Source organism: Podarcis pityusensis (genome assembly GCF_964106645.2).
Source record: "Podarcis pityusensis genome assembly, chromosome: 2".
NCBI classification, from domain to species: domain Eukaryota; kingdom Metazoa; phylum Chordata; class Lepidosauria; order Squamata; family Lacertidae; genus Podarcis; species Podarcis pityusensis.
The window spans coordinates 109,149,051-109,175,049 of NC_138029.1; the positions used below are offsets into that span (position 1 = coordinate 109,149,051).

The 25,999-nt window shown below is 48.3% G+C and overlaps 3 protein-coding genes across 4 annotated transcripts in view; 2 read left to right on the forward strand and 1 right to left on the reverse strand.

The window, feature by feature from the left end:
* The window catches only part of LOC308471755 (uncharacterized protein), a 31,012-nt gene extending 28,957 nt beyond the window's left edge, over nt 1-2,055 (forward strand). Inside the window, exon 15 of the mRNA XM_080996008.1 lies at nt 566-2,055. Within this exon, the coding sequence (XP_080852134.1) occupies nt 566-1,083 (518 nt within the window). The 3' untranslated portion in view covers nt 1,084-2,055. The remainder of the gene's footprint in view (nt 1-565) is intronic.
* Nucleotides 2,056-4,067: 2,012 nt separating this feature from the next.
* On the reverse strand, nt 4,068-9,351 carry LOC308469940 (uncharacterized protein). 2 transcript variants are annotated; one of them, XM_080993071.1, is made up of 2 exons: nt 9,221-9,351; nt 4,068-7,020 (listed from the first exon to the last, which is right to left on the reverse strand). In XM_080993071.1, exons 1-2 carry the CDS (start codon nt 9,228-9,230, stop codon nt 5,903-5,905), a joined length of 1,128 nt encoding a protein of 375 aa, XP_080849197.1. In that variant the 5' UTR covers nt 9,231-9,351; the 3' UTR covers nt 4,068-5,902. The 2 variants fall into 2 exon arrangements, with proteins under 2 accessions (XP_080849197.1, XP_080849198.1); XM_080993072.1 differs by lacking the exon at nt 9,221-9,351 and adding an exon at nt 8,471-9,189.
* A 3,148-nt stretch (nt 9,352-12,499) lies between these two features.
* TRIM41 (tripartite motif containing 41) lies at nt 12,500-24,989 on the forward strand. The gene is made up of 6 exons (XM_080992129.1): nt 12,500-13,893; nt 15,543-15,638; nt 16,381-16,611; nt 17,500-17,522; nt 20,557-20,684; nt 23,093-24,989. The coding sequence occupies exons 1-6, from the start codon at nt 12,937-12,939 to the stop codon at nt 23,617-23,619; spliced, it is 1,962 nt and encodes a 653-aa protein (XP_080848255.1). The 5' UTR covers nt 12,500-12,936; the 3' UTR covers nt 23,620-24,989.
* The last annotated feature ends 1,010 nt before the right edge of the window (nt 24,990-25,999 follow it).

Below are 25,999 nucleotides of genomic sequence, written 5' to 3' on the forward strand. Positions count from 1 at the left end.
GGGGGTTGGACTAGGTGACCCTTGTGATCCCTTCCAACTCTGTAAATCGTAATTGTATTTTCTCACTCTGGTGTTTTTGGCATCCTTCAGTATACCTCAGGTGTCAGCAAACTTTTTCAGCAGAGGGCTGGTCCACTGTCCCTCAGACCTTGTGGGGAGCCAGACTATATTTTGGAGAGAAAAAAATGAACGAATTCCTATGCCCCACAAATAAACCAGAGATGCATTTTAAATAAAAGCGCACATTCTACTCATGTAAAAACACCAGGCAGGCCCCACAATAACCCAGAGATGCATTTTAAATAAAAGGGCACATTCTACTCATGTAAAAACACGCTGATTCCCGGACCGTCCGGGGGCCGGATTGAGAAGGCGATTGGGCCGGATCCAGCCCCTGGGCCTTAGTTTGCCTACCCCGGTATACCTGCACCCAGCCGCTCCCATGAGCATTCCTTTGGGCAAGTGGTTCAGAACAGTCACCGTAAGGCTCATGTGCCGCCTTTAGGTAAACAGGAGATGTTAGTGGCAAGCCTTAACTTTCTGTTCCTCTCTTCTCTATTTACAGCCAGTGTGACCCTGGATCCGGGCACAGCGGGCCCCTACCTCATCCTTTCGGACGACGGAAAAAGTGTGTGGTTGGGCGACACCCGTCAGAAACGTCCCAGCTCTCGGGGCCGGTTTAACTTGTACCCCTGTGTGCTGGGCTGCGAAGGGTTTGCCTCGGGGAAGCACTCCTGGGTGGTTGAGGTGGAGTCAGGCGGAAGTTGGGCTGTAGGTGTAGCTCAAGAGTCTGTGAAAAGGAAGAAGAAAATCAACTTCCGGCCTGAACAGGGGGTCTGGGCTTTGGAGCATTTGGGAGCCAATCATTACAGAGCTTTGACATCCCCTCCCACCCCGCTGCCCCTAAGAAAGGCCTACAAAAGAATCCAAGTGCATCTAGACTACGAAGCAGGTCAGGTGACCTTTTTTGATGCAGAGAATGAAGACTTGATCTTCGCCTTCCCATCCAGCCGCTTTGCAGGGGATATAATTCATCCCTGGATGTGGGTAGGGCTCCGGTCCTGGCTCAGACTGTGTCCCTAACTTTACATGCACTTTGGAGTAATGGAAGTTGATGTCGTTTGGCCTGCGAGCGGAGAAAAAGCATATTAGGCTCATTCACTTCCTTGCCCCCTCCCAATGAAATGTATTGCAAATCTGTATTTTTCCAGACACTGGTGAGAGACTCCAGTTTCAGTGTGAACACAGCTTGTGTTTCAACTACTGGGAAAATTGCACAAGAATTTACTGGCCATCTGAAAAGCTATAAAATTATTGGAAGTTTCTGTTAGGCGTAGAATAGGATAATGTTACCCACACAGGAAGGGAACAGGGTGGTGGCGGGTGTGGTTTTTTGTGTGGATTATACTACACATTCCCATGTGTTCTGGGCCAGCCTTTGCCAGCATGAAACCCTCCATATATCAGCTCCCTGGGGCTTATGGGAATTGTAGTCCAAAGCGTATGGAGGGAGCCAGGTTGATTGATGGAGGCTGCTTCGAATACTTAGTATTGCTAGCTTGGCTGGGAACAGTGGACTTCTTGCAACTAGCCTGCACCAGAGGGACAGCTTTTGTACTTTAACGCAGCCCCAGACTAAAGTAGATCTTCTTGCTGTTAAAAAATAGTGCATACAAAATTTGGGGGAGAGCAAATGGGAAAGGGGCAGCACCACATCCCATCTAGGAAATAAATTACTAGGTGTAAGATACTGAGCCATGAGGATGAAATAGCTCACTAAGGCCTGTACTCCCAGTTTGCTTCTGTGTGAGATTCGGCGAAGAGTTTAAACCTCGGCTGTAATGCAGTGACAGTAACGTAGCATGGACCTTCTGAAAGATGTTCTGTTTGGTTGGATTTAGCACGTTAAGGGAGATTTGTAGGGTTCCTTACAATTGAGGGGTTAGAGGAGAACGAAAGCAGGGCAGCCAGGTAGGGTTTCTGCAACCAAATCCTTACCGTGTCCTGTTAAGGTGAATTAACAATTCATAACCGAAAATAAATGGTTATAGTGTTCTTGTCAGTAGCGTGTATGTGTCCATAGAAGGTATTAAGAGAAAAGTGTGGGTTATGGTCAAGTGGAAAAGGGAGCCGGGATTTATTATAATGGGAGGGGCTTATTTCAGTGTTGGAACTGGTGGGAATTTTGGCTTCTCCAGCATTCACGTACCGTATTTTTCGCTCCATAGGACGCACTTTTTCCCCTCCAAAAATGAAGGGGAAATGTGTGTGCGTCCTATGGAGCGAATGCAGGCTTTCGCTGAAGCCTGGAGAGCGAAAGGCATCGGTGCGCACCGACCCCTCTCGCTCTCCAGGCTTCAGGAAGCTATCCGCAAGCCTGCAGCCCCGGCGAGTGTCCGCAAGCCTTGCGGGCCCGGCAGGAGGTCCCGCCGAGCGCGCGAGGCTTGGGGCAGCAGCCTGTCGCCCGAAGCACGGGGAGCCCTCCGGAGGGCTCCCCGTGCTTCGGGCGAGTGTCTGCAAGCCTTGCGCGCCCGGCAGGAGGTCCCGCCGAGCGCGCGAGGCTTGGGGCGGCAGCCTGTCGCCCGAAGCACGGGGAGCCCTCCGGAGGGCTCCCCGTGCTTCGGGCGAGTGTCTGCAAGCCTTGCGCGCCCGGCAGGAGGTCCCGCCGAGCGCGCGAGGCTTGGGGCGGTAGCCTGCAGCCCGAAGCACGCGAGGCTTGGGGCGGCAGCCGCGGGGGGGGGGATAATTTTTTTTATTCATTTCCCCCCCCCCCAAAAAAACGAGGTGCGTCCTATGGGCCGGTGCGTCCTATAGAACGAAAAATACGGTACATTGCAAGGAAGCATGAAGTTGGCTTTACTCAGAGTAGGCACGTGAGAATCCAAGCCCATGTCCCATTTCAGACTTCTCTTGCTGTTCAGACTTCTTGTTGAATGCAGTTGCAAATTGGTCCTCAAGTGTGCAGCTTATAAAACCATACGGTTGTGAACCATGCCCAGCTGTATGTGCGGTGGCACATGGATTTCAATGGGTCTGTTCTTAGCTGGATGCAGCGCAAGAGCGCTGAGCTCAAAAGTTCAGAGAGCTCAGGCTTGGTCCTTCCGCAAGCTGCTATCCCTTGACCTTTCTAAAAGAGGAATACTGAATTACTGAAAGAATGTAGATGAAGTACCTTCACCCTAGAAAGGTACCCTAGAACAGGCACCCCTAAACTCGGCCCTCCAGCTGTTTTGGGACTACAACTCCCATCATCCCTAGCTAACAGGACCAGTGGTCAGGGATGATGGGAATTGTAGTCCCAAAAGAGCTGGAGGGCCGAGTTTTGGGATGGCTGCCCTAGAAATAGTAACTGCTAGCAGGGGGGCATTGTTAGGGTTGGGCAAGAGGCTCTGAGCCTCATGTAAATTGTGCCAAGCCTTTGATCTGTCCCTGCCCCCTTTTTTTGTAGAATAAAAGCCTTGCTTCCAACGCAGCGAGATGCTTTGAGAAGCTCTCAGCAATATTTCTGTTCACGGTTTTTTTAAAAAGCCACTTAAACGCAGAAATCACAGCTAAAGAATCCCTCACAGATGGCCATCCAACCTCTGCTTAAAAACCTCGAAGGCGACTCCTCAACCTTTGAAGGGAGCCCGCTCCACTTTTGAACAAGTGTTACTGTCAGAAAGCTTATTCCTAATGATTGGTCGGAATTCCTTTCTTGCCACATGGACCCATTGCTTTGGGTCCTAACCTCTGGAGCAGGAGAAGGCTTGCTTCATCATCAATGTGACTGCCCTTCAGATATTTGACAATCACATACCATGTTGTTGGACTCCCAACTTACATCCGCCCTAGCCGCTGTGGCAAATGAGCAGGGATAATGAAAGTTAACAGTCCTGCGAATGCATGAGGGCCACAATTTTCCCATCCCTGCTTTAGAAAGCTTGCCGTACCCCAATACCGTATCTCTAAACATGTGCTTTTGTAAGGACGCAACTCTGTGTTTTAAAACTGACTGATAGACAGGGTCGCTGTAGTCCAGTTCTTAAGAGCAAGGAAAGGTGTACGAAAATATTTTAAACTATTTTTAAAAATTTATTAAGCAGAGTAGTACAAGAACAAAAAGTTTGTCTTACTTTATTAACTGTGCCAGAGAAGATTTTTTAAAAACCTTGCACGCTGGAGCGATACCTATTTATCTACTTGCACTTTGACGTGCTTTCGAACTGCTAGGTTGGCAGGAGCAGGGACCGAGCAACGAGAGCTCACCCCATCGCGGGGATTTGAACCACCGACCTTCTGATCAGCAAGTCCTAGGCTCTGTGGTTTAACCCACAGCACCACCCACATCCCATGGCTGTATATATAGATATAGATAAACACACACACACACACACTCTCTCTACAGGAATTATTAAGCGATGGCCATGGTCTCTTGGGGCGGGTGAGTGATTATTTGTTTCCTACTTTCCAAGTCATAGAACCAGAGTTGGAAAGGACCCAGGGGTCATCTAGCCATCCATTGGTTTTATTTCATGACCGAGTAACAAAACATAGCCATTCATTTCTTTTGTTTAAAAGTACAGTTCCTCTTCCTTGTTAGACTACTGTACTCCTCTCTTCAAATACAAGACAATAGAAGGTGGCAATTAGATGCTGGTTGGAGCATGTCCCGTCTCATAAGCAACTGCCTAGCACTGCCAACATCAAACAGAGGAACCACAGAGGAAAGGAGCTCATTGCAGTGTAAAAACAGCTCTTTTGGTTTCTGTGTACCTCCTGGGGTCTGAAGGTCAACCTTCCCTTTTCTCCCACACCACCAAGAAATTTCAAAGGCTGAGTTGGCATCCAAACGTAAGTGATGCCACGGCTAACCTGCCCCATGGACTTCAATGGGACTAAAGCATGGCTAAGTTTAGTTCCAGTCCCACTGTTCTACTGCAGTTCTCTTGAATTGAGTGGGAACCTCCACATCAATCCTGCCCCATGTACTCCTTGAGTGTCGAGGGTTCAGTGGCTCCCTGAACTGTGAAAATGCCTCTCGTCTGCCTAGCTGGAGGAGGAGATGGGCATGGGCTGCATGTATGTAAAAACCTGACTTTTGCATTCCTGCAAGGTAGCCTATTGCACCAATGCCAGAGGGCACACCTGTGGCTCCGCCCACTCTTTTCTCTGGCTCCACCCACCACTAGCATGGGGTTCCTGACAGACTGCACAGGAGGGAGCATAACCCTTGGGCTAAAAGAAAAATAGGATTCCCCACCTCTAGAGTATATTCTGCACTCGCACAAGGACAGGCCAGAGCACCGATTTCAGCCACATTCCATTTTTTAAAAAACCCGCATGCCCAAGTTTCTAGTCCTTAAGACAGCAAAGACAGACACTGCCCACACGTTTCCAGAAGGCAGAAAGGCTGAGCAAGATTTCCAAGGGCCAGAGGGCATAAGCCTCTGCGTCCTGCATCTCTCCCTGCCCTTTTCTATGACCTGCAAAATAGAACAAGTTATACTAGAAGAGTTTGGATTTGATATCCCGCTTTATTCCTACCCGGAGGAGTCTCAAAGCGGCTAACATTCTCCTTTCCCTTCCTCCCCCACAACAAACACTCTGTGAGGTGAGTGGGGCTGAGAGACTTCGGAGAAGTGTGACTGGCCCAAGGTCACCCAGCAGCTGCATGTGGAGGAGTGGGGAATCGAACCCGGTTCACCAGATTACAAGTCCACCGCTCTTAATCACGTCAACCATAAGGTACCCAATGCCACAGAACTCTGCTTTCCTCGGCGAAGGATCCCAGCTGCCTCGGTGCAGAAACTTTGGTTTTTCCAGCACACAGAGTTGCTTGAGAGTCCCTCCGTGCAAACCTCTTTCAGAAGAAAGCCAGACGGTGGCCTCCATAACTTACAGAAGCACTTCCTTGCGGCCTTCAGGAAGACTCGACTTCCTGCTCGGCCGCAGCGCCGACGTTCGCGCCCGGGTTTTTGGCGGCGCTTTTGAAGTGGACCCTCCGGTGGCTGACCAGGTGTGAGCTCTGGTTGAACCTCTTCCCGCACTCTGGGCACTCGTAGGGCTTCTCGCCCGTGTGGATCCTCTGGTGCTTGTTCAAGTCCGAGTTGCGGATGAAGCTCCTGCCGCACTCAAGGCACTTGAAGGGCCTGTCTCCCGTGTGCATGCGCTGGTGCGCCAGCAGAGCCGAGCTGTAGCTGAAGGTCTTCCCGCAGAGGAGGCACTTGTAGCGCCGGTCTTCCTGGTGGGACTTGCGGTGGACCAGCAGCTGGTGGGTCATGCGGAAGCTGGCGGGGCAGTCGGGGCAAGCGTGCAGCTTCTCCGTGTGCGTCTTCTGGTGGGAGATGAGGTGGGACTTGTGGCCGAAGCGCCGGTCGCACTCGGCGCAGATGTAGGGCTTCTCGCCCGTGTGCGTCCTCTGGTGGGCCGAGAGGTTGGAGCTGGTGCTGAAGCACTTGCCGCAGTCCCGGCACGTGTAGGGCTTCTCGCCCGTGTGCGTCCTCTCGTGGGCGCGCAGCTGCGAGCTCTGCCGGAAGCCCCTGCCGCAGATGGCGCACTTGTAGGGCTTCTCCCCCGTGTGGATGCGCCAGTGCTTGATGAGAACCGAGCCTTCGCTGAAGCACCTGCCGCAGTCCGAGCAGACGTAGGACTTCTCCCCGGTGTGCGTCCGGCGGTGCACGATGAGTGCCGAGCTGGTGTTGAAGCTCTTCCCGCAGTCGGTGCATTTGTACGGCTTCTCCCCCGTGTGGAGCCTCCGGTGGGTCAGCAGGCTGGAGCTGTGGCGGAAGCTTTTCTCGCACACGTCGCATTTGAACGGCCGGTCGTTCGCGCGCATCCTCGGGGGGCCGTTCTCGTAGTCGAAACAAAGGTCTCCCGCAAACGCATCCCGGCGGGCTTCCAGGCCCCTCTTATGGGCTTCAGGCTGCTCAGAGTCGGGAAAGTCCTCGCTCCCTTCCGATAACGTCTCATGCAATTGTTCAGCATCCGCTTGCCCGGGAGGTTCCTCCTCATTTTCTCTCTTGATCCAATCTTCGCCGGCTGGAAGAAAGATTGCCATCAGTCATTCCCTCTCCACAATGCGGCCACAAGCTACGGGGAGTGTAGCTGAAGAGCAGGAAAGGGTATCACATACCGGAAAAGATAATGAACTTTCAAGGAGGACTTGAGAGGTCGAGATTGTGCTGAGGTGCCCAACTCTATGGCCACTAGGAAATACAGTGGTACCTCGGGTTAAGAACTTAATTCGTTCCGGAGGTCCGTTCTTAACCTGAAACTGTTCTTAACCTGAAGCACCACTTTAGCTAATGGGGCCTCCTGCTGCTGCCACTGCACCGCCGCCACACGATTTCTGTTCTCATCCTGAAGCAAAGTTCTTAACCTGAGGTACTATTTCTGGGTTAGCGGAGTCTGTAACCTGAAGTGTATGTAACCTGAAGCATATGTAACCCGAGGTACCACTGTAATCAGATTTAACCTGTACAAAAAACTCTTGCACAGAAACTTTTTTTTTTACTCCTTGCACCTCGGTTTCTAGATACACTATTACAGTAAATCTCCCATCTTGCCTTCCCCCCACCACAGCAAATCATCATCCACCACAAGTGGGGTGGGAAACCTCCGGTTTGCAGGCCAAATTTGGCCCGCCAGGCCTTCCCATTAAAAAGTCTGCCAATCCCTGGAAAGCCCAGGCTTGAACTGCCCGTCTACCAGCTGATGGGCAGCCAATGCAAGCCTGCTCGATCCGGCTGTGCGCATGAGCTCCTCGCAGGGAACTCATGCGCACATCCCATCCCTGCAGAAGCCAGACATGAACTTCCCACCTACCAGCTGATGGGCAGGGAGTTCAAGCTTTCAAAGCACCTCACAGAGCTTTCTGCACGCTTTTTGCGGTGATTTGAAGTCACTGTCTCACTGCAACCCCTGAACTGAGTTAAGGGAGTCAACGGTAGGGAAACAAGAAGAGGGCCAGTTGAGAAAGGGGGGGGGGGGAGGGATGGGGCAGGAGGATACTGAGCTGAAGCAGAGGGTTATACTTTGACCTAACTACACTTTCCAGATGTACAGTCAGCATCACTAGTGTGATGCATATTGTGATTTGCTGTTCATTTTTAAGAGACCCAGATAATATTTTTTTCAAGTGCTTTGAAAGTGGACTCTCTAGTTCCTAATGAGAAGCCTGACAAGTGCCCCATGCTGATGCTCTAGTGTGAATTCCCAATGAAGTGTCGTCTGCTCTTGAGGCACTCAAAAGGCCTGTCTCCAGCAAGCATCCTCAGATAACCAGCTGCAAGTGCAGCCCTTCTTGGCTACAAGGTCATTTTCCTGACAGTCCACTTAAGTACTTAAACGAAAGGCTGGTGCAACTGAATGCGTGTGATATCTCGCCACTTAAGTACCCCAAACAGACTCTCCCCAATGTGCCCTTTTGGATGAAAAAGGGAATCTTAAACACAGTTTACTTACAACCCCCATTTTGGAAACTTCTTACCTGCCGACACATTTAGTTCAGATGCTCACTGTGCCACTTTTTGTTCTGCCTGATGAGGAGCTTTGCGTTACTCAGAAAGCTTGCCCGCTTTTGATTAGTCCAATAGCATCCTTACCTATTTTCTGATTTTAGGCGACAATCCTATACCCACCTGGGAACAAGCCCCAATGAACTAAGTTGGACTTACTTCTGAGCAGACACATCTAAGGCTGTGCTGTCAGAGAAACATCCTCCAAACTGCCTTGTCCCTTGAAAATCACTACTGGGATCAGCATACTTTTTTCTAATGTGATGAATAACAAGGTTGGGTATTTGTTATCCTAACACATCTATAGGTGAAGCAAGGAGTCTAACCCAGGTACACATCACCAATGGCACGGCCATGGAAGGATCCTTAGTCCAAATTAATTGCAAGCAAGAGTTTTGAGATTAGGCAAAGATAAACTCAAAATTAAAGTAAAAACATCTCAACAGCGTGGTCACAGGAGGCGTTCCTGGGGCATCAAAAGGCCAGCAAAGGCTGGGCAAGGAAAGTTGTCAAATGACGTGCATTTTAAGTCTCCCGGTAGAGGTTTTAAGATGCGGGGTTCTGTGTTTGCCCTTGATGTGAAATCTGCAACCCTTGGCCGGCCCTGCTGCCTCAAGAGTCGCCTGCAAAAATACTCCAGCAACAACCGGATTACCATCAGATTTCTTTTTTTCTTTTTGGCCGGGGGGGGGGACACCCACAAACTTGCCTCAGGCACTTACCGGGGTCCATTCCTATATGTATATATGTATATATGCGTCTGCCTGGGTTTTATCCTGGGGAGAAGCAGGGGTGCAGCGCAGCGGAGCAAACACCCAACCCGGAGCCAGACTGTGACCGCATTCCTGTGGCCTTTTGTACGGCCCCCGCTAAGCACCATGGGAAATGTAGTCCTGGTGGGCAAAGGGGGGGGACGCTTCGCTCTCGAGGCATTCTGGGAATTGAAGTTCGGCTCGGACTGGACTCTTCCCCCGGCTCGTCGCTTTGCAGACTCGTTGGAAAGTGGTCCTTAATTGAAACGGGTGGGGGAAATGTGGGAAGAAGATCCCACACTTTTGTAGGGAGCAGACCTGCACCTGAACTCACTTTCCCGTGGGCCCTGAGTGTGAGTGCTGCTCGGTGTTCGAGATGCACTCTGCACATGCTTAAAGGGCACTCTTCTCTATTGTCCGCGTGCTCCGAGCCTGCGTACCGGTAGTGTTCCCATCCTGGGCTCGGACAAAGAATGCAAAAACCTGGTGGAAACCGACTGAAACAAGAGCTGGGAAAACTGAGATGGCATGCAAAAGAAAAATGCAAAAATGAGGGCCAGGGAGAGCGCCCCTCTTTATCACCTCCTCTTCACTTAGCAAAAGACACACAAAAAACCGCGTGCATATGATTTGCAGATGGAAAAACATAGGCACGTGAACTTTCTTGTATGAGCTCCATAGTGAAAAATAATACAATAGCAATTTAAGAGCGGAAAGCTGGGTGTTTTGCGTTTCCTTCCAATTGTAAACTCCACTTGCATGTATAGATTTAAGAAACACGTTTTTTGGGGGGGGGGATGGTGTTTTTGCAGCTGTCACAACTGCCGTGGCCACTGGTCATTTGGGGGATTTGTTCCTCAGAAAATACAGCAAGAATGGAAGAAAAGCAAAAGTCTGCGCCCAACGTGGGGCTCGAACCCACGACCCTGAGATTAAGAGTCTCATGCTCTACCGACTGAGCTAGCCGGGCGGCTGGTGCGTTTGGCTGCAAATAGTCTAGTTAATATGCAATTATTGCCCTCTTGGAACTTTTCCAATATAGAATTAAATATGTCGCTCACTGCGAATCATATAGTCAATACTAGCTTAGCATATTACTCTAGTGTGCAGGAATTGAGCCATGCCTCAAATAGGCATATGACACAGTGCCAACGCGTTGTTTGGTGGTTTAAAAATAAAAATTAAACGAATAGCCTCTCATAGAAAACAGTAAAGCCCCTTTTCTCAAATCATCCCAAATTCTTTTCCGTTGTTTTTATCATGTACTCACAATTTATTAACTATTAGCAGTGCTTTTTTTCTTTAAAAAATCTTTAGGGGTACTCTCATTTTGACTCAAGAAAATCATCATTTTACAGTTCAAATCGGGAAAAATAAATACAGTAAATGTGCAAAAGTACAAAGATTCACAAAATGTTTAGGGGTATGCGTCCCCCCAGAAAAAGCACCATTAGATTTCTCACTGCCGCTACAAACGTCGCCTTATTCTGAAGATTTGCACCTTTAAGGATGTGATGTACGCATATTCCCGTTGTGTGTATCCAGATGAATATTTTTGCGGAAAAAGCTATTTATAAAGTGGGCAGTGTTAACAACTGCAAAAAAAAAAAAAAAAAGACAAAGAAGAGATCTTTTGGAAAAGAACTGATTGCTGTTTCTGCCCGGTTTCGAACCGGGGACCTTTCGCGTGTGAGGCGAACGTGATAACCACTACACTACAGAAACCAGCTGGCTACCAACTTTTCATATACACTACAATACTCTGAAAATCGAAAGAAAGGCTGCACAAAAACGGTTTTGAAATTTTTGTTGCTGCATATTTTTCCATGGGAACAAAGCTGATCAGTAGAAGGGCTTCATAATGTTCTGAAGAAAAACCCTAAGTGAAAAGCATCAGTACCTGAGATCTTATGTTGCACTGCAATTTTACACATGGAGTAGGGAGGTCATTTTGTCATTAGAGGTAATTCACACACAGAAAAAGTGTTGATAACACAGACATCCAGGCATTTGTAAGTCAATTAACACATGTATCGAAATAAAAACACATTGTGAATTTGCATACTGGGATAATATTTAATCAGATGAAATGGTCTGTAGCTCATGTTTAAGATAATACAAGACTCTTTGTTATAATGTCCCTAAGAACACAGTTATTTTAGGGATGGAGCTCAGCACAAAATCAGAAGCCGTCCAAGAGAATCAATTGCTGGAATTCACTGGACATCACTGGTTTGAAAAAGCCATAGTGGGATTGCATGGTGAATTATATCCATTGGTGGCAGGGTTTAATGGGGTGGGCAGGTAGAGGAAGGAAGGAGAAAGCTGATGCTGGAAGTGATACTATTTTTCTGGTGGAGTCTTAGTCGATGACAGTATAGTTTATAGTGCAGTGTAGTTCTGTCATATTCTGTCCCTATTGCAGGCTGGACTGATGCAGATCAGCTTAAACATTACAAGTCAGGGGTTGGCTTAAATCTGCAGCCACAACTCCCCCAACACAAAGCACTCATCTGGTTGCATGCAACAAAGGCCTACTCTACTCAAGCTGTCCACTTAAAAAGCCTCTCCCATGCTGCATCCTGCATTCTGACAGCCTTGTTTTTGTAAATTTGAAAACTCAGCAAAAATTAACTATTTCACATGAAACAAGAGCCTGCTCTTTCTGGCATGCGACTCCTTTCCTTGCTGGTAAAATCTTTGGCATTTTGCATCTGCTGCCGCGTGATCACCGCTCAGCTACCCTGAAATACTCGATTTTCTTTCCTTCCTTCCTTCCTTGCAACTGTTGCGGCCATAATCGCAAGCCTGGTGCACTTTTCATCCTTACTCAGAAAATTCCTTCTGGAAATATGCATTCAAGTCCATCCCAGGAGCCCAGCTGGTGCCCAGCCCCAATGTACGGGTCCTTCTGGGCCCAAGCAGCCCAAGCCTTTCCTGGGACCAGAAACCCGCCCGGCGGCTCTTTCACCCACTTCCCCTCCAACGCCGGCTGCAGCCCCGCCTCCCCGCCCATCTCACAGAGGCGGCACCCTCGGCGACCATAGAGACGCAAACAACGTAGAGCGGCCCCCGGTTTCCGGCGCATTTCCTCGAAGGAATAGGGCCTTCCTGTTTAGCAGCCGCGGGGGCTTCGCGGCTCTCTGACCCTGGAGCTCCTTAAGTAAAACAAGTGCTACGAGCCAGCCGGGCCCCCGCTTGAGCCCAGAGGATTCGGCTGAGGGTAGAAAGGCCCCACCCCCTCCCCCGCCAGCCACCGCCTCCCCGCCCCCTCCCACGCCGCATCATAGAAACCCCCCGCGGGTTGCTAGAGCGGCGCCGTAGCCCCGCCCTTCTCTTCCGGCTCCGAGGCGCACTTAACCGCCATAGAGACGCGGGCGGCGGCGGAGCCTCGGCGTAGCCAGTTGGGCGGCGGGAGTGGAGCGCGTGCCGAGGCGGCTTCTTGTTTCAGGGCTGGGCGGGGGGAGCCCGGAAGGGCCTCGGGCGGTTGTACCTGCGACCAGGTGAGCCGCGGGGGGGGGGGGAGGGGGTTCCCCTCGGGCGGCGCCCCCATAACTGAGGCGCCGTGAGGAGAAGGGCTCAGCAGTGCCGAGGGGAGCGGCCTTGTGAGCGGGAGGAAGGCGCCTCCCTTCAAGGGGGGCGGCGAGGGAAGTGTGTGGGGCGACTGGGAAGCGCTCGGGGTCCCCATGGCGGCGGCGGCGGCGGGGCCCGCAAGTAGCGGCTCCCGGGCCGCCCCCAACCCGGTGGCGACCCTCCACGAGGAGGCGGTGTGCGCCATCTGCCTGGACTACTTCATCGACCCGGTGTCCATCGGCTGCGGCCACAACTTCTGCCGCGTGTGCATCACTCAGCTGTGGGGCTCGGGCTCGGAGGAAGGGGACGACGCGGGCGCCTCCGGCTCGGACGGAGGGTACGGGCCCGGCTCCGACGCGGGCGCGGATGACGGAGGGGTCGACGACCTGGGGCCGGAGGAGGACGCCGACCCCGACGAAGACGACCTGGAGGACAACGAGTACTTGGATGATGGCGGGGACATGGAAGAGGAGGAGGAGGAGGTCGTGTCTCGGGAGGAGGAGTTCGACGACGAAGAGGACGACGTGTGGGATGATGAAGACGAGAGAGCGTACTGGGCCCAGCGCCCCGGGTCCGACGACATGTGGGACGATGACATGGGGAACGACTTGCTGTTCGACAGCTACGACGACGACGAGGTGATGGACGAGGAAGAGGAGCCGGAGGATGAGTATACTGTGCCCCCGACCCCGCCGACCCCCCAGATGCGCCCGGCTTTCAGCTGCCCCCAGTGCCGCAAGGTCTTCCCTCGCCGCAGCTTCCGCCCCAACCTCCAGCTGGCCAATATGGTGCAGATCATCCGCCAGATGCACCCGCAGCCATTCAGCTCCGTGGCGGTGTCCACGGAGGCCGTGGAACTGGCGGCGGCAGGGGATTCATCCGGATCGCCGTCCGTGTTAGCGGCGGGACGAGCTCTGAGTGCTGAGCGAACCCTGTGCGAGAAGCACCAGGAGCCCCTCAAGCTTTTCTGTGAGGCAGACGAAGAGCCCATCTGTGTTGTGTGCAGAGAGTCGCGGGCCCATAAGCACCACAGCGTCATGCCGCTGGAAGAGGTGGTGCAAGAATACAAGGTATGCAGGAGGCTGGGGGCAATGTGAATGTTAGGACTGAACAAAAGATTACAGTCTGAGCCTCTAGTACAGTGGTACCTCAGGTTAAGTACTTAATTCGTTCCAGAGGTCCGTTCTTAACCTGAAACTGTTCTTAACCTGAAGCACCACTTTAGCTAATGGGGCCTCCTGCTGCCACCATGCCAAAGGAGCACAATTTCTGTTCTCATCCTGAAGTAAAGTTCTTAACCCGAGGTAATATTTCTGGGTTAGCGGAGTCTGTAACCTGAAGCGTCTGTAACCTGAGGTACCACTATATGTGTCCTCTTGCTTAGGGGAACATCTGTTGTGTGTATCTTGCTACTGGCAAAGAGGCAACGGGCATAGCCCTGTGCTAGAACTTATACAAAACATCCCATGTTCAAATCCTAACATTTCTAGTGAAAGCCTTTTATGTAGCAAAGCTAGGATAGTCCACTGACTGAGTTGCTTCTTGTCAGAGTTGACAATATTGGACTAGATGGACTTAGGGTGTGTCCATTTAAGGCAGCCTTCTATTCATAAAATCTTTTATTTTTGGATTAGGACTTTAGGAGTTTTCTTCTGTAACAATTGCAGTTAGTTGATCTGTAAATTGCTGATATGCAGTAAGAAACAATAGCAAGGGATAAAAGCTCTACTGTTTAACTTCTATTACTCTTCAAAGCATTTCATTTGTATTTTGTGCCTAACATCCAGTTATATAACTAGAAAACCTGTATGAAGAATGCATGAATTTTATGTTTCACTTTATGCACACCAGTGGCACAAACTTCGGTATGCCATTTGTGAGTGGCATGCAGATGTGTGTTGAACTTTTTTTAAAAAATGCTGCATGTAGCTTCTTTTTAGTTTTATTACTACTACTAGAATCTAAATTTTGCACTTTGATTTCCCTCTGTGAACATTGATGTGCAGTACAGAAAGCTCAATCTCCTTCAGGATGATGTATTTGTATGCATTTCTTCATGCAACTAGGTCAGTAAGACCCTGAGGGGCAGAACAGAGGAATGAGAGATAACATTAAGCAAATATTTTCCATTGGACACTATCTGATTTCAAATCCTTTATTAAAAAAACAGGCAATAAACTTTTCTAGTTTAACCCCCACTCCCCCGAATCCTTAAGCTATAGGGACTAGAAACTTGTGCTCCCTTTTCTAAACAATAGCTGAGATTTTCAGGATTTGTGGAAGCGATTGTGTGGAGGCTACAACTGTTTATACCAGTTGCATCTAAGTGTGACAAGTAGGTGGCCAGAAAGCAATGATCTGAAAAGTGGAGGCATGATATACACTTTTTTAAAAAAGGGAAAATGTGTTTGAGTAAAAAGAAATTTATTCCCGAGCTCTTACTCCAGGCATAGGCAAACTCCGGCCCTCCAGACATTTGGGACTACAATTCCCATCATTCCCAGCTAACAGGACCAGTGGTCAAGGATTATGGGAATTGGTAGTCCCACACATCTGGAAGGCTGTAGTTTGCCTATGCCTGTCCTACTCCTTATGTATGAACATGAAGCTATGTAAAATGTAATTGCACCATTTATTTTATTTGCAGTGTCTTTAGAATTCAGACACTGAAGCAACTTGAATGGCTGTTTCTCCAAAGTTCTAGTATTTTATTTTTCAGGCCAAACTTCAAGGCCACTTGGATCCACTAAAGAAGAAACTAGAGACTGTTATGAAGCAGAAGTCGGTCGAACAGGAGAAAATAGCAGACCTCAGGGTAAGTGACAAGCTTATTTTATCCTCCTGCAAACCACCTGAAAAGAAGAGAGAGCTTGTTTTTTTTTCAGATGATGGATGCACATGTTGCAGCAGGTGGAATCTTGGAAGAGGCATTTTCTTACACAAGAGAAAGGGAAATGTCTAAGATGGTACCTCCCATCCCCATTTTTTCTAAGTTACATTTTGTATTTTTAAAAAAATGTTTCCCATCGATCAATGTTTGTGGATTGATTGTATTGTTTATATGGATAGTACTGAGACTCCGTGCCTATAATGTGAATTCTGTAGCTTATAAAGGGGCTTAAGTAAAGGGTAAAGGGACTCCTGACCATTAGGTCCAGTCGTGGCCGACTCTGGGGTTGCAGCACTCATCTCGCTTTATTGGCCGAGGGAGCTGGCGTACATCTTTTGGGTCATGTGGCCAGCATGACTAAGCTGCTTCTGGCAAACCAGAGCAGCGCACCGAAACGCTGTTTACCTTCTCGCCGTGCTTTCGAACTGCTAGGTTGGCAGGAGCAGGGACCGAGCAACGGGAGCTCACCCCGTCACAGGGATTCAAACCGCCGACCTTCCGACAAGTCCTAGGCTCTGTGGTTTAACCCACAGCGCCACCTGCATCCCTCATAAAGGGGCATATCTACTAAGAAAAGAGGTGCATAATTTCACTGTGCTTCGCCATGAAACCTTTGCTCCAGCCACCTTCACTCTTGCTTTCCTCACCCTTACCTATCCTCCCGCAGAACAAGATGAAGCTCGATATGAAAGACTTTGAGGCGGACTTTGAGCGGCTGCACCAGTTCCTCATTGGGGAGCAGGCGCTGATGCTGCACCAGCTGGAGGACCGCTACGAGGTGCTTCTTGCCAGCCAGAGTAACAACGTCTCCCACCTCGAGGAGCAAGCCGCTGCCCTCAGCCGCCTCATTGCAGAAGCGGAGGACAAGAGCAAGCAGGATGGCTTGCAGATGATCAAGGTGAATGAATCCCTTTTCTGCTTGCCTGGCTTCAGGGTGACCAGTGGCCAAGAATCTGCCCGGCTGTGGTGCCACAGTGATTTACAAGTGGTATAGTGGTACAAATCCTGGACACAAAGTGTTTAGTGTAGGATTGTGTGAGTTTGCTATATGGAATCTGAGTAGCTCTAATTCAGGGTCAACAAACTTTTTCAGCAGGGGGCCAGTCCACTGTCCCTCAGACCTTGTCAGGGGCCGGACTATATATTTGGGGGGGGGGATGAACGAATTCCTATGCCCCACAAATAACCCAGAGATGCATTTTAAATCAAAGGACACATTCTACTCATGTAAAAACACGCTGATTCCCGGACCATCCGCGGGTCGGCTTTAGAAGGCGATTGGGCCGGATCTGGCCCCGGGACTTTGTTTGCCTACCCATGCTCTAATTCCATGAGACAGACTTGTCTTCGACGATTCCAATGCAGGGGTGGGGAATCTGTGGCCTTTTGTATGTTGCTTGAGTACAACTCCCATCATTTCTGAACTATTGGCCATGCTGGCAGACTGATGGAGTCCAGTGATGTCTGGAAGATAACACTAAAGTCTAGAATGTAAGACAACCACCACCAATAAGACCACCCTGTGCAGGAAACAATAATGTTGAAGATTTGGAGATTCTAAGGGTGTTGACTTCATAAATTCCCTGGGCAAATAATCATTATATTCAGTCCTCCTACGGGTTACGTCTGAACATTCAGCCCTTCCTTGTACTAAGAAGTCACTGCTGCATGCTCAGTAGGACTGGAAGAGATCAAATGTTCATCTTAAGTAGCTACAGACTCTTAAATTTTGTTTCCCCCACATTTGCCTGTCTTCTTGACTTTTTTTTCTCTTCTTTTTTTCTAGGATTTCAAAGGCACTTTAGTCAGGTTGGTTGATCTTGGTTTTTGCTTTCAATTTCTCCTTGACGGTTACCCTGTGTGTATCTGAGAGGCCTTGAGATACTAGGTTGTTTTACATATGCTCATTTGATCAAATTCCATGAATGATAAGAGATCTGCTGCTTCCACAGTCCATAAATCTCTGGCACTGGTGTCTCAAGGCCATCTTAAGGTAGCCTCTGCTTTCTGAGCCGAGGCTCTCCAATTTTTGCCATCAACTGCCCACCCCCAGGGAAAAATACATTTGAGGGAATAATCTAAAGGCACATCATGCATCAACTTTGCTGAAGCAAAGCAGGCTTGGGGCTGGTTTGCCTTTGGAATTGCTGCAGTATTTCGGTGCATGGTGGCATAGTTGCTACTGCTTCATAAAATCCAGATCCGCATAAAACGTTTTTCACAGAGTCTAATTGAAGCAGTGTTCGAAACTCCCATTGTTCCAATTGCATTTTGCGATGGGGAATTTCATTAGTTTGAGCAGTTTCTGAGCTGCGGGTGCAGTACTGCACCTAAGATTCCAGATTAAAACTGCAGAGTGGAAGGAAAGGAGGACCTTATTCTGCCTCCCCACTTCCAGGTACTCTCTGAAGACTGGAGAAGAGACCCTCTTAAGAATTTGGGGGGGGGGGCCAGGGGAAGGACTAGATCATGTGAAAAATGAACATCATATTTCAGCTGCATTTTCAGCTTTGTATTGTTATAAAAAAGCGCGCCTAGACATTCCGTTGTTGCATCCATAACTGAGGTTTAATGTACCATTTAGCTCCTAGCTTTCATATCTCAGTTTCTAACACTGAATTGAAGTCTATAATTGTGTTTGACTCTCCCAAATCAAGGGAAGGCAGAGTAACTTGAAAGGCTAAATGTTTACAGAGTGGGTATTCAGAAGCTTTGTTAAAACACATAGTAACGTCTTAACCAGCAATTTCTCCTTTGAGTCAACAGACAGGTGTTTGTGTAAGCTATCAAAAATGACATTTCCCGGCACCACTAAAAATTTGTTTTATTTATTCGTTTCGTAAAATTTCTTTACTGCTTGTGTTTTTTATTTTTAAAAAACCCTCAAAGGAGTTTACAGAAAGAATAAAACAGTAAGGTTGTCATTAAAAAAAATTTGTTTACACAGCTATTTAAAATATGTGCTAAACTAAAAACATGAGAAAAATCCATCTGTGGTAGGCTTGTCTGAACAAAAATGTTTCTAGAAGGAGCTGAAAAGAATACACAGGGGAGGCCACCTGCCTGCTATCAAACTGCTGGAAATAAGGCCCTATGAACTGGTGTATGTTTTCAAAGTCACTCAGTACTTTACAGGTGGATGAAAAGAAATCATTACATTTATATAAAAAAAAAAAATCAGGTTTTTTTTTAAATCAGTTTTTTATTTAAATTGGATAAACTGCTTTTGGAGGAAAAAATCTTTCTAAAGATAGTTTTCTATTTAAGTTACATTATAGTCCAAAGGCCATCAGGAAATAAGGATTTGTTTTAAGTTTTTCATGTGTGCTGAAACTCAGTCTAAGTTTAAAAAAAATAAAAAATGTTTAACCACATTAGTCAACAAACATGGATACATATGCTATAATGTTATTGCTTTAGTTAAACAACAACAACAATTTATTGTTTATACCCCACCCATCTAGCTGGGTTAAATTAGTTAAATAATTTTAGTTAAATAAATGATTCTTTTTCTCCTTCCAATAAAGTACAGCAGAAAAGTCTGAATATAAACAGTTAACTTATTAAACCTCATAATACTTTCATAATTATCTATGTATTTCTAATAGTATAACCGAATCAGTAATTTTTGATATAACTGTAAAAACTACTCTGAAAATGTATTATTCCAAAAATGAAACCTTCATCTCGTTGTAAATATTAAGATTATACCAGCAGGAATGCCTTTCTGTAAAAAAAGGGATTTAGATCAAGTCTTACTGACTAGTGATTTAAATCGTGATTTAAATCAAATCCACCCCGGTACTTTGCCTAACAGTCTGGCTCCCCTAGACCTGAGGTTCACCTCCCCTGACCTCCAAGACAGTATGCCCCTGAATACCAGTTGCTAGGAGCTTCATTCAGGTTCTGCTTGTGGACCTTCCCGGGACATCTGATGGTCCACTGTGATGTCCAGTGTCAGGGAAGAGTTAGAAGTTTCCAGTTTCTCAGAGGGAGAAAGCATTCCCCAAGAGGGGAAGGAGAGCAGTGAATCTAATAGAAGACAACAACAGGGAGGGACCCAGGAAAGGGAAGGGTTCAGTTCTAGCTCAGATTCGGAGGAGGGGAGATACAAGCCAGCTCTAGCCAGGAGGTTAGAAAAAAGAGCAGGAAAGCAAAAGGAAGGGCGCGTTCGACATTTTGAGAGTGGCTGGTCACGGAGAAGCAGAGCTCAGAAGGTATCTGAAATAAGTGACTCTGAGGAATAAGATTTAAGAACCGTTTATAAGATTGTTTTGTTAATACACAATAAAAGTTATAAAAGAACAAGAAGCGTTTGTGTGGGGATCTGAAGAGGACAGCGACCAGTCCTGACATCCAGATGCTGGACTAGATGGGCCTTTGGTCTGATCCAGAAGGGATCTTCTTATGTTCCCATTTTTTTACTGCAAAACTGTTAACAAGTTCCCGAATCTATGGATCAATATTTGAGCTCGTTATGGAGAGCGCAGCGTACGAGAAGTAAGCTTGGAATCTTGGCAGAATTCATTGAACCTTGTTCTTGAAGGTGAGGACCAAAAAGTGTGAAAAGCCACCTTGTCGTCTCACCTCTTTGTTAGCTTAATCTCCTCGCTTCTGTTCCCTCTCAGTGTGCAGTGTTCTTGTGTTAAAAGCAAAGGATTGAAGTGGACTGTTAGGTGCCGCTGCAGCAATATGGAGGAGGTTGGACGAGCCGAGCTAGGAATAGCCCCATGTCCCATTGTGGTGTGGGCAGTCGTGTTCCTTTCTTCTGACCCAATGCTTTATCCCCTGGCTGCCAAGCCCACCCTTAACGTATTTGTGCTCTAAATTATCAACTTGCCAGGTGTGAGAACATTACGTTCCAGGATCCAGAGATGGTGCCAGTGGATGCAGGAAAGAAATTTCGAAACTACTTCCTTATAGACGTCTTAATGAAGAAGATGGGGAAGATCTTCTGCCAAGTCCCTCAAGGTAAAAGGCTCCTGCCTGGCTCCTCCTTGCTGCTGTGTCTCCTGCTCCTGTAGTCAATTGAAGCAACTGCTTAAGGGATGTGGAGGGACTTTCTTTTGCCTCATGTAGGGCTGCTGTCTATCCCACGCTTTATGGAGGTTAGGAATTGGCTTTTGTGCAATTGCCTTAGCGAATTGCAGGAAGCAGCTGATTCTGGAGAGATGCCCTTGCCTAGAGGGGCTTATAGACTGTTGAGCGGGGAGAAGAGGGAGGCTGGGAATGACCAGCGACCTGTGTGAGTAGGGGAATAACTGTTTGTGGTGTAAGTGGGAGACTCGGAACAAGGAGGTTCTGGGAAAGATGTACAGTGGTACCTTGGGTTAAGTGCTTAATTCGTTCCGGATTCTGTTCTTAACCTGAAACTGTTCTTAACCTGAAGCACCACTTTAGCTAATGGGGCCTCCTGCTGCTGCCGCGCCGCTGGAGCATGATTTCTGTTCTCAAGCTGAAGCAAAGTTCTTAGCCCGAGGTACTATTTCTGGGTTAGCAGAGTCTGTAACCTGAAACGTATGTAACCCGAGGTACCACTGTACTGAAGTACATACTTTAGATCTTTTTAATTGCATTGTTGTCTGGTGAATTCCACTTTGACTGTTTTGGTGTTTGCGCTGAAATTCTGGTTTTGCTGTGCTGACTGTTTGGCCGTAGTGATAATCATTCATTCATTCAGGTTGGGATAGCTGTCATTTTGGGTTTTGAATGTTTTATTGAGATTTTTCAGTTTCGTTGTTCTGTATGGGACAATGACAATAAAGAGTATCGTATCATATCGTATCGTATTCAGAGGCACCGAAGAGAGGGGAAAGTTCTGGTGAAAAGGGGTGAAGGTGGCTGTTGCAAGGCATAAAGCTGTGTAATGGGAGTTTGGAGGTGGGAATGGAAGAGGGGGGCAGGATAATAGTGTGGGAGAGAGGTAGAGCAGTGGCAAGCTTCAAAAGAAAAGGCTTTTGCAGTATAGCTCAGTTGGCAGAGCATGAGACTCTTACCCCCAGGGTTGAGCCCCACATTGGGCAAAATATTCCTTCATTGGACTAGATGACCCCCCCCCCCCAAATCCCCTCCAACTCTGCAGTTCTATGAAAAGACAAAAGCATTGAGATTGTCTTTTGGAGGTAGTGCAGCACAGTGGTAAAGAGACTGAACTGAAAACCAGGAAGTTTCACTATGACCATTAGCTCACTGAGTAGTCTGAGACATATGACTATTCCATAAGCTTCTGCCCTGTATCTGCTATCATATCGGTGCTGATTCACCATCTTCATGGTTAAAGCTTTGGGAACACCAATATAGATAGGAGCTTCTTTCCACTCACCATCAGAATTTCATACACTGACATATCAGAGTTGGCCTGAGTGGGAAGCTGACCACTAGGCTGGTGTGCTAGGGCTATGTCTTTATTGATTTCCCCTCCTTCTCATTCTGTATGAACTGGTGAAATTCTAGAGCTTGGAAAACCACTTTTTACGCTGTGATTCTGCTCTCATAATACATCCATTAAGGTAAAAAGGTAGAGGTAAAGGACCCCTGGACAGTTAAGTCGAGTCAAAGGCGACTATGGGGTTGCAGTGCTCATCTCGCTTTCAGGCCAAGGTCCACAGACAGCTTTCCGGGTCATGTGGCCAGCATGACTAAACCGCTTCTGGTGCAGTGGGTCTCCGTGACGGAAACCAGAGCGCACGAAAACGCTGTTTACCTTCCCGCTGCAGCAGTGCCTATTTATCTACTTGCACTGGTGTACTTTCGAACTGCTAGGTTGGCAGGAGCTGGGACAGAGCAATGGAAGCTCACCCCGTTGCAGGGATTCAAACTGCTGACCTTCTGATCAGCAAGCCCAAGAGGCTCAGTGGTTTAGACCACAGTGCCACCCACCTCCCTAAAACATCCATTATATTGTATGGGAATGAGCAGAGGCCAATCTGTCGTGTAAAATATGCCAAGGCCGAAGTAGCTGTCTTCACGGGCATGCTGCATGTGTGTAATTGAGCAAATGAAAGATTTTAATTTTGTATAGGGTGTAAATCTTGCGCGCCTGTATTAAAGACTTCCTGCTTATTTGCATAATAAACTAAAACGGTTATTACAATCCCCGTGGGCTAGAAACAGCTGAATTAAAACCAACTGTGGGAGTTGTCCTGTTCTGTGAGAGGTGGTCACTGCCATGCCAGAGCCCTTCTTAAGGACATGGTTCCATTCAACTCTTGAGAGTAACTTTGCTATTAACCTGCCCTGAGCCATTTGAATAAGGCAGGCTGTGAATCGGAGGAATTCCATGCTTGGAACCTGCTAAATGTATACGGAACCAAATGCGCAACCTCCTTTTTTTAGCGTTTTGTTTTCTTGATCTCTTTCCCTCTCTCTCTTTCCTGCAGCTGAATTGATTCTGGACCCCGAGACGGCCCACCCGCGCCTCACTGTTTCCTCGGACTGCCTCGGCGTCCGGCTCGGAGAGCGCTGGCGGGACTTGCCCGACAGCCCCAAGCGCTTCGACTCCGACTACTGCGTCCTGGCCTTGCAGGGTTTCACCTACGGCCGCCACTACTGGGAAGTGGAGGTGGGGGGCCGGCGGGGGTGGGCTGTGGGGGTGGCCCGCGAATCGGCCCGGCGCAAAGAGAAGTCCGCCGGCGGCGGCGGCTCCCACCAGAAACGGGAGATCTGGTGCGTGGGGACCAACGGCAAGAAGTACCAGGCTCTGACGACCACTGAGCAGACCTCCCTTTCTCCATCTGAGAAGCTTCGCCGCTTCTGCGTCTTCCTGGACTATGAACGGGGCCAGCTGAGCTTCTACAATGCCGAGAGCATGGGCCATATCCATACTTTCAACGCCTCGTTCCGCGAGCGCATCTTCCCCTTCTTCCGCATTCTTTCTAAGGGGACCCGCATCAAAATCTGCAATTGATACGGCCGCTGCTGTTTCTCTTGCACGTAGCGAAATGCAAACCCCTCCCTAGCGATAAATCCTCCTGTCACAGCTGATTGACCCTGACAAGATCCCTGGTCTGTTTCAGTGTTGGACCTTGGAGGATTCCTTACCTTGCTGTCTTCTTGTGGGTTGGCTCGAAGCAGGGATTCCCACCCCCACTTCCATACATCTATTATTGCACAGATAACCTTTTTTTGGTGCTCGGCCAGATAAATTTTTATTTCTTTCCTGTGGCTCACTTCCATCCTAGCAAGAATCTCTTTCTCTTCCCCCACGGGGTTCTCTTTCCTCCTGTGTCCTCCAGGATCTCTGGGACCTGGATCTCTCTGACGAGCTGAGGCCCATTTGGCATGTGGTTCTCTGACAGTAGTGGCCGAGTAGTCGGAGGTTCATCTTTGACATTCCAAAGACACTTGAACTGTCTTACGCCAGGCCCTCAGGTCTTGTGGATTGTGTTAACTTTTGGTGCCCAGACAAAATAGCTAGTCCCAACATGTTCTTGGAGCTGTATCCAGTCCATGCTGTGAATCAGTTCGTTCTCTCTCTTCCCCCCCCCGTCCCCCTGCCTTGCCGTCCCAAGGCACCAGTCACCTGAAACCAATTAATAGTGGTGAGTACATCTAAATTCAACTCTACACAGAATTGTCCAGCCTGGTTTCCTGTTCGGGTATGGTTCCTTCTTCAACTTCCTCAGTGTCTTGTCTCCTGATGATCTCCTGTTTTGCCTCTTCCAGTGTTTACACACACATCAGATTTCATTTTATTTTTACAGAACGCATAGGAGCCAGTTTTGCCCCTCTGTTCCAGGTGTGGTTTGGATGCCCCTGTTTGTCCCTCTTTCCTTTTATGTTATCCCCATCTCTTTTACCTGGAGGGAGGTATTCATCAATACTACTAGTGAGATAGAAAGATAGATATAACGGCCATTTGGGAGGTGGGGGTGGAGAAATGACAGGTCCAAGGGTGGTTGTTATTTTCTGGGGCACCATTGGAGTGCTGTGGCTCTTGGGATGAATGTAATCCCACTAGGAGCTTTGGTGATCAAACTTCATCACTGCTGCCTCACACACCCCTCACCCTTGTAGGACTTAATTAACTTATTTTTAATTGCTTTTTCCTGTCACGCCCCAGGATCTGCAGTGTGGAGTCTCTTCTCTCTTGACTGCAAGATACTGAAGGCTTAGCTGTGCCAGCTGTTATGTGTTGGTTCCCCTGCCCCCTCAATTCTTTTTGGCATTACAGAGCTCCTTTTGAACTATTTTTCGCTATATATGTAAAAAAGACTTACAATGGAGATCTAGTTTTTTGGGAAAAGTTGAGTAAATAAATACAATTCTACAAGTGAACTCTTGTTTTTATGGTCTGTTCAAATATTGAAAAATGGATGGGGGGAAATGGCATTGTGTAGTGTGTTCTCTTTCTCTTAGGGCTGCCATACAACCTCTGGGTCTTCTGGTTTTTACTTTTTGAAATACGGCAACACCTCTCTCTCTCTCTCTCTCTCTCTCTCTCTCTCTCTCTCTCTCTCTCTCTGTCTCCCCCCACACACACACACACCAGAGAGAGAGGGGGGGGAAGGGAGGAAGTGTCTATACAGTGGTACCTCGGGTTAAGTACGTAATTCATTCCGGAGGTCCGTTCTTAACCTGAAACTTCTTAACCTGAAGCACCACTTTAGCTAATGGGGCCTCCTGCTGCCGCCGCGCCAACAGAGCACAATTTCTGTTCTCATCCTGAAGCAAAGTTCTTAACCCGAGGTACTATTTCTGGGTTAACGGAGTCTGTAACCTGAAGCATATGTAACCTGAAGCTTATGTAACCCGAGGCTTGTGTAACCCGAGGTACCACTGTATAGGGAAGATGGGAAACTGCCTTATGGTAAGTCAGGCTGCTGCACTATATTGTCTCCCAGGGTCTCCCAGCCTGATCTGGAACTGGGACCTGCTTGTATGGAAAACGTGTATTCCTTTCTAGCTGTCAGTAGACACCTGGGCCAAGTGCTTCTAGCCCTAGCCACATCATTGGCCTTGTCGCCATGGATGCAGGAAGGATCTGGGGAAGAGGTCCTTCTGTTTCCTTCTTCCAAGCTAGTGATCTGACAGGCACTGTGTGAACATAGACCTGGCTGCTGGATTGGGCTAGGAAATCCCCAAACATATGCCAATAGCCGGAGTGCATTTTTACATGTCCCCCTCTCAAAAAACAACAACAAAACACCTTTCTAAAGTTTTAAATCACTCTGATGCCACAGTGACTACAGAACTCTCATGTTAGCGGGGGAGATTTCAGAAAATATCTGAGGTCCGGCGCCAAGGGCCTTCTGGCAGTTCCCTAACTGCGAGAAGCAAAGCTACAG

Bases quoted from the DNA above. Each gene is read 5' to 3' on its own strand.
- TRIM41 (XM_080992129.1), top strand. From the start codon at position 12,937: ATGGCGGCGGCGGCGGCGGGGCCCGCAAGTAGCGGCTCCCGGGCCGCC. The intron at 13,894-15,542 runs GTATGCAGGAGG...TTTATTTTTCAG, and splicing joins AGGTGGTGCAAGAATACAAG to GCCAAACTTCAAGGCCACTT. The intron at 17,523-20,556 runs GTTGGTTGATCT...TCAACTTGCCAG, and splicing joins TTCAAAGGCACTTTAGTCAG to GTGTGAGAACATTACGTTCC.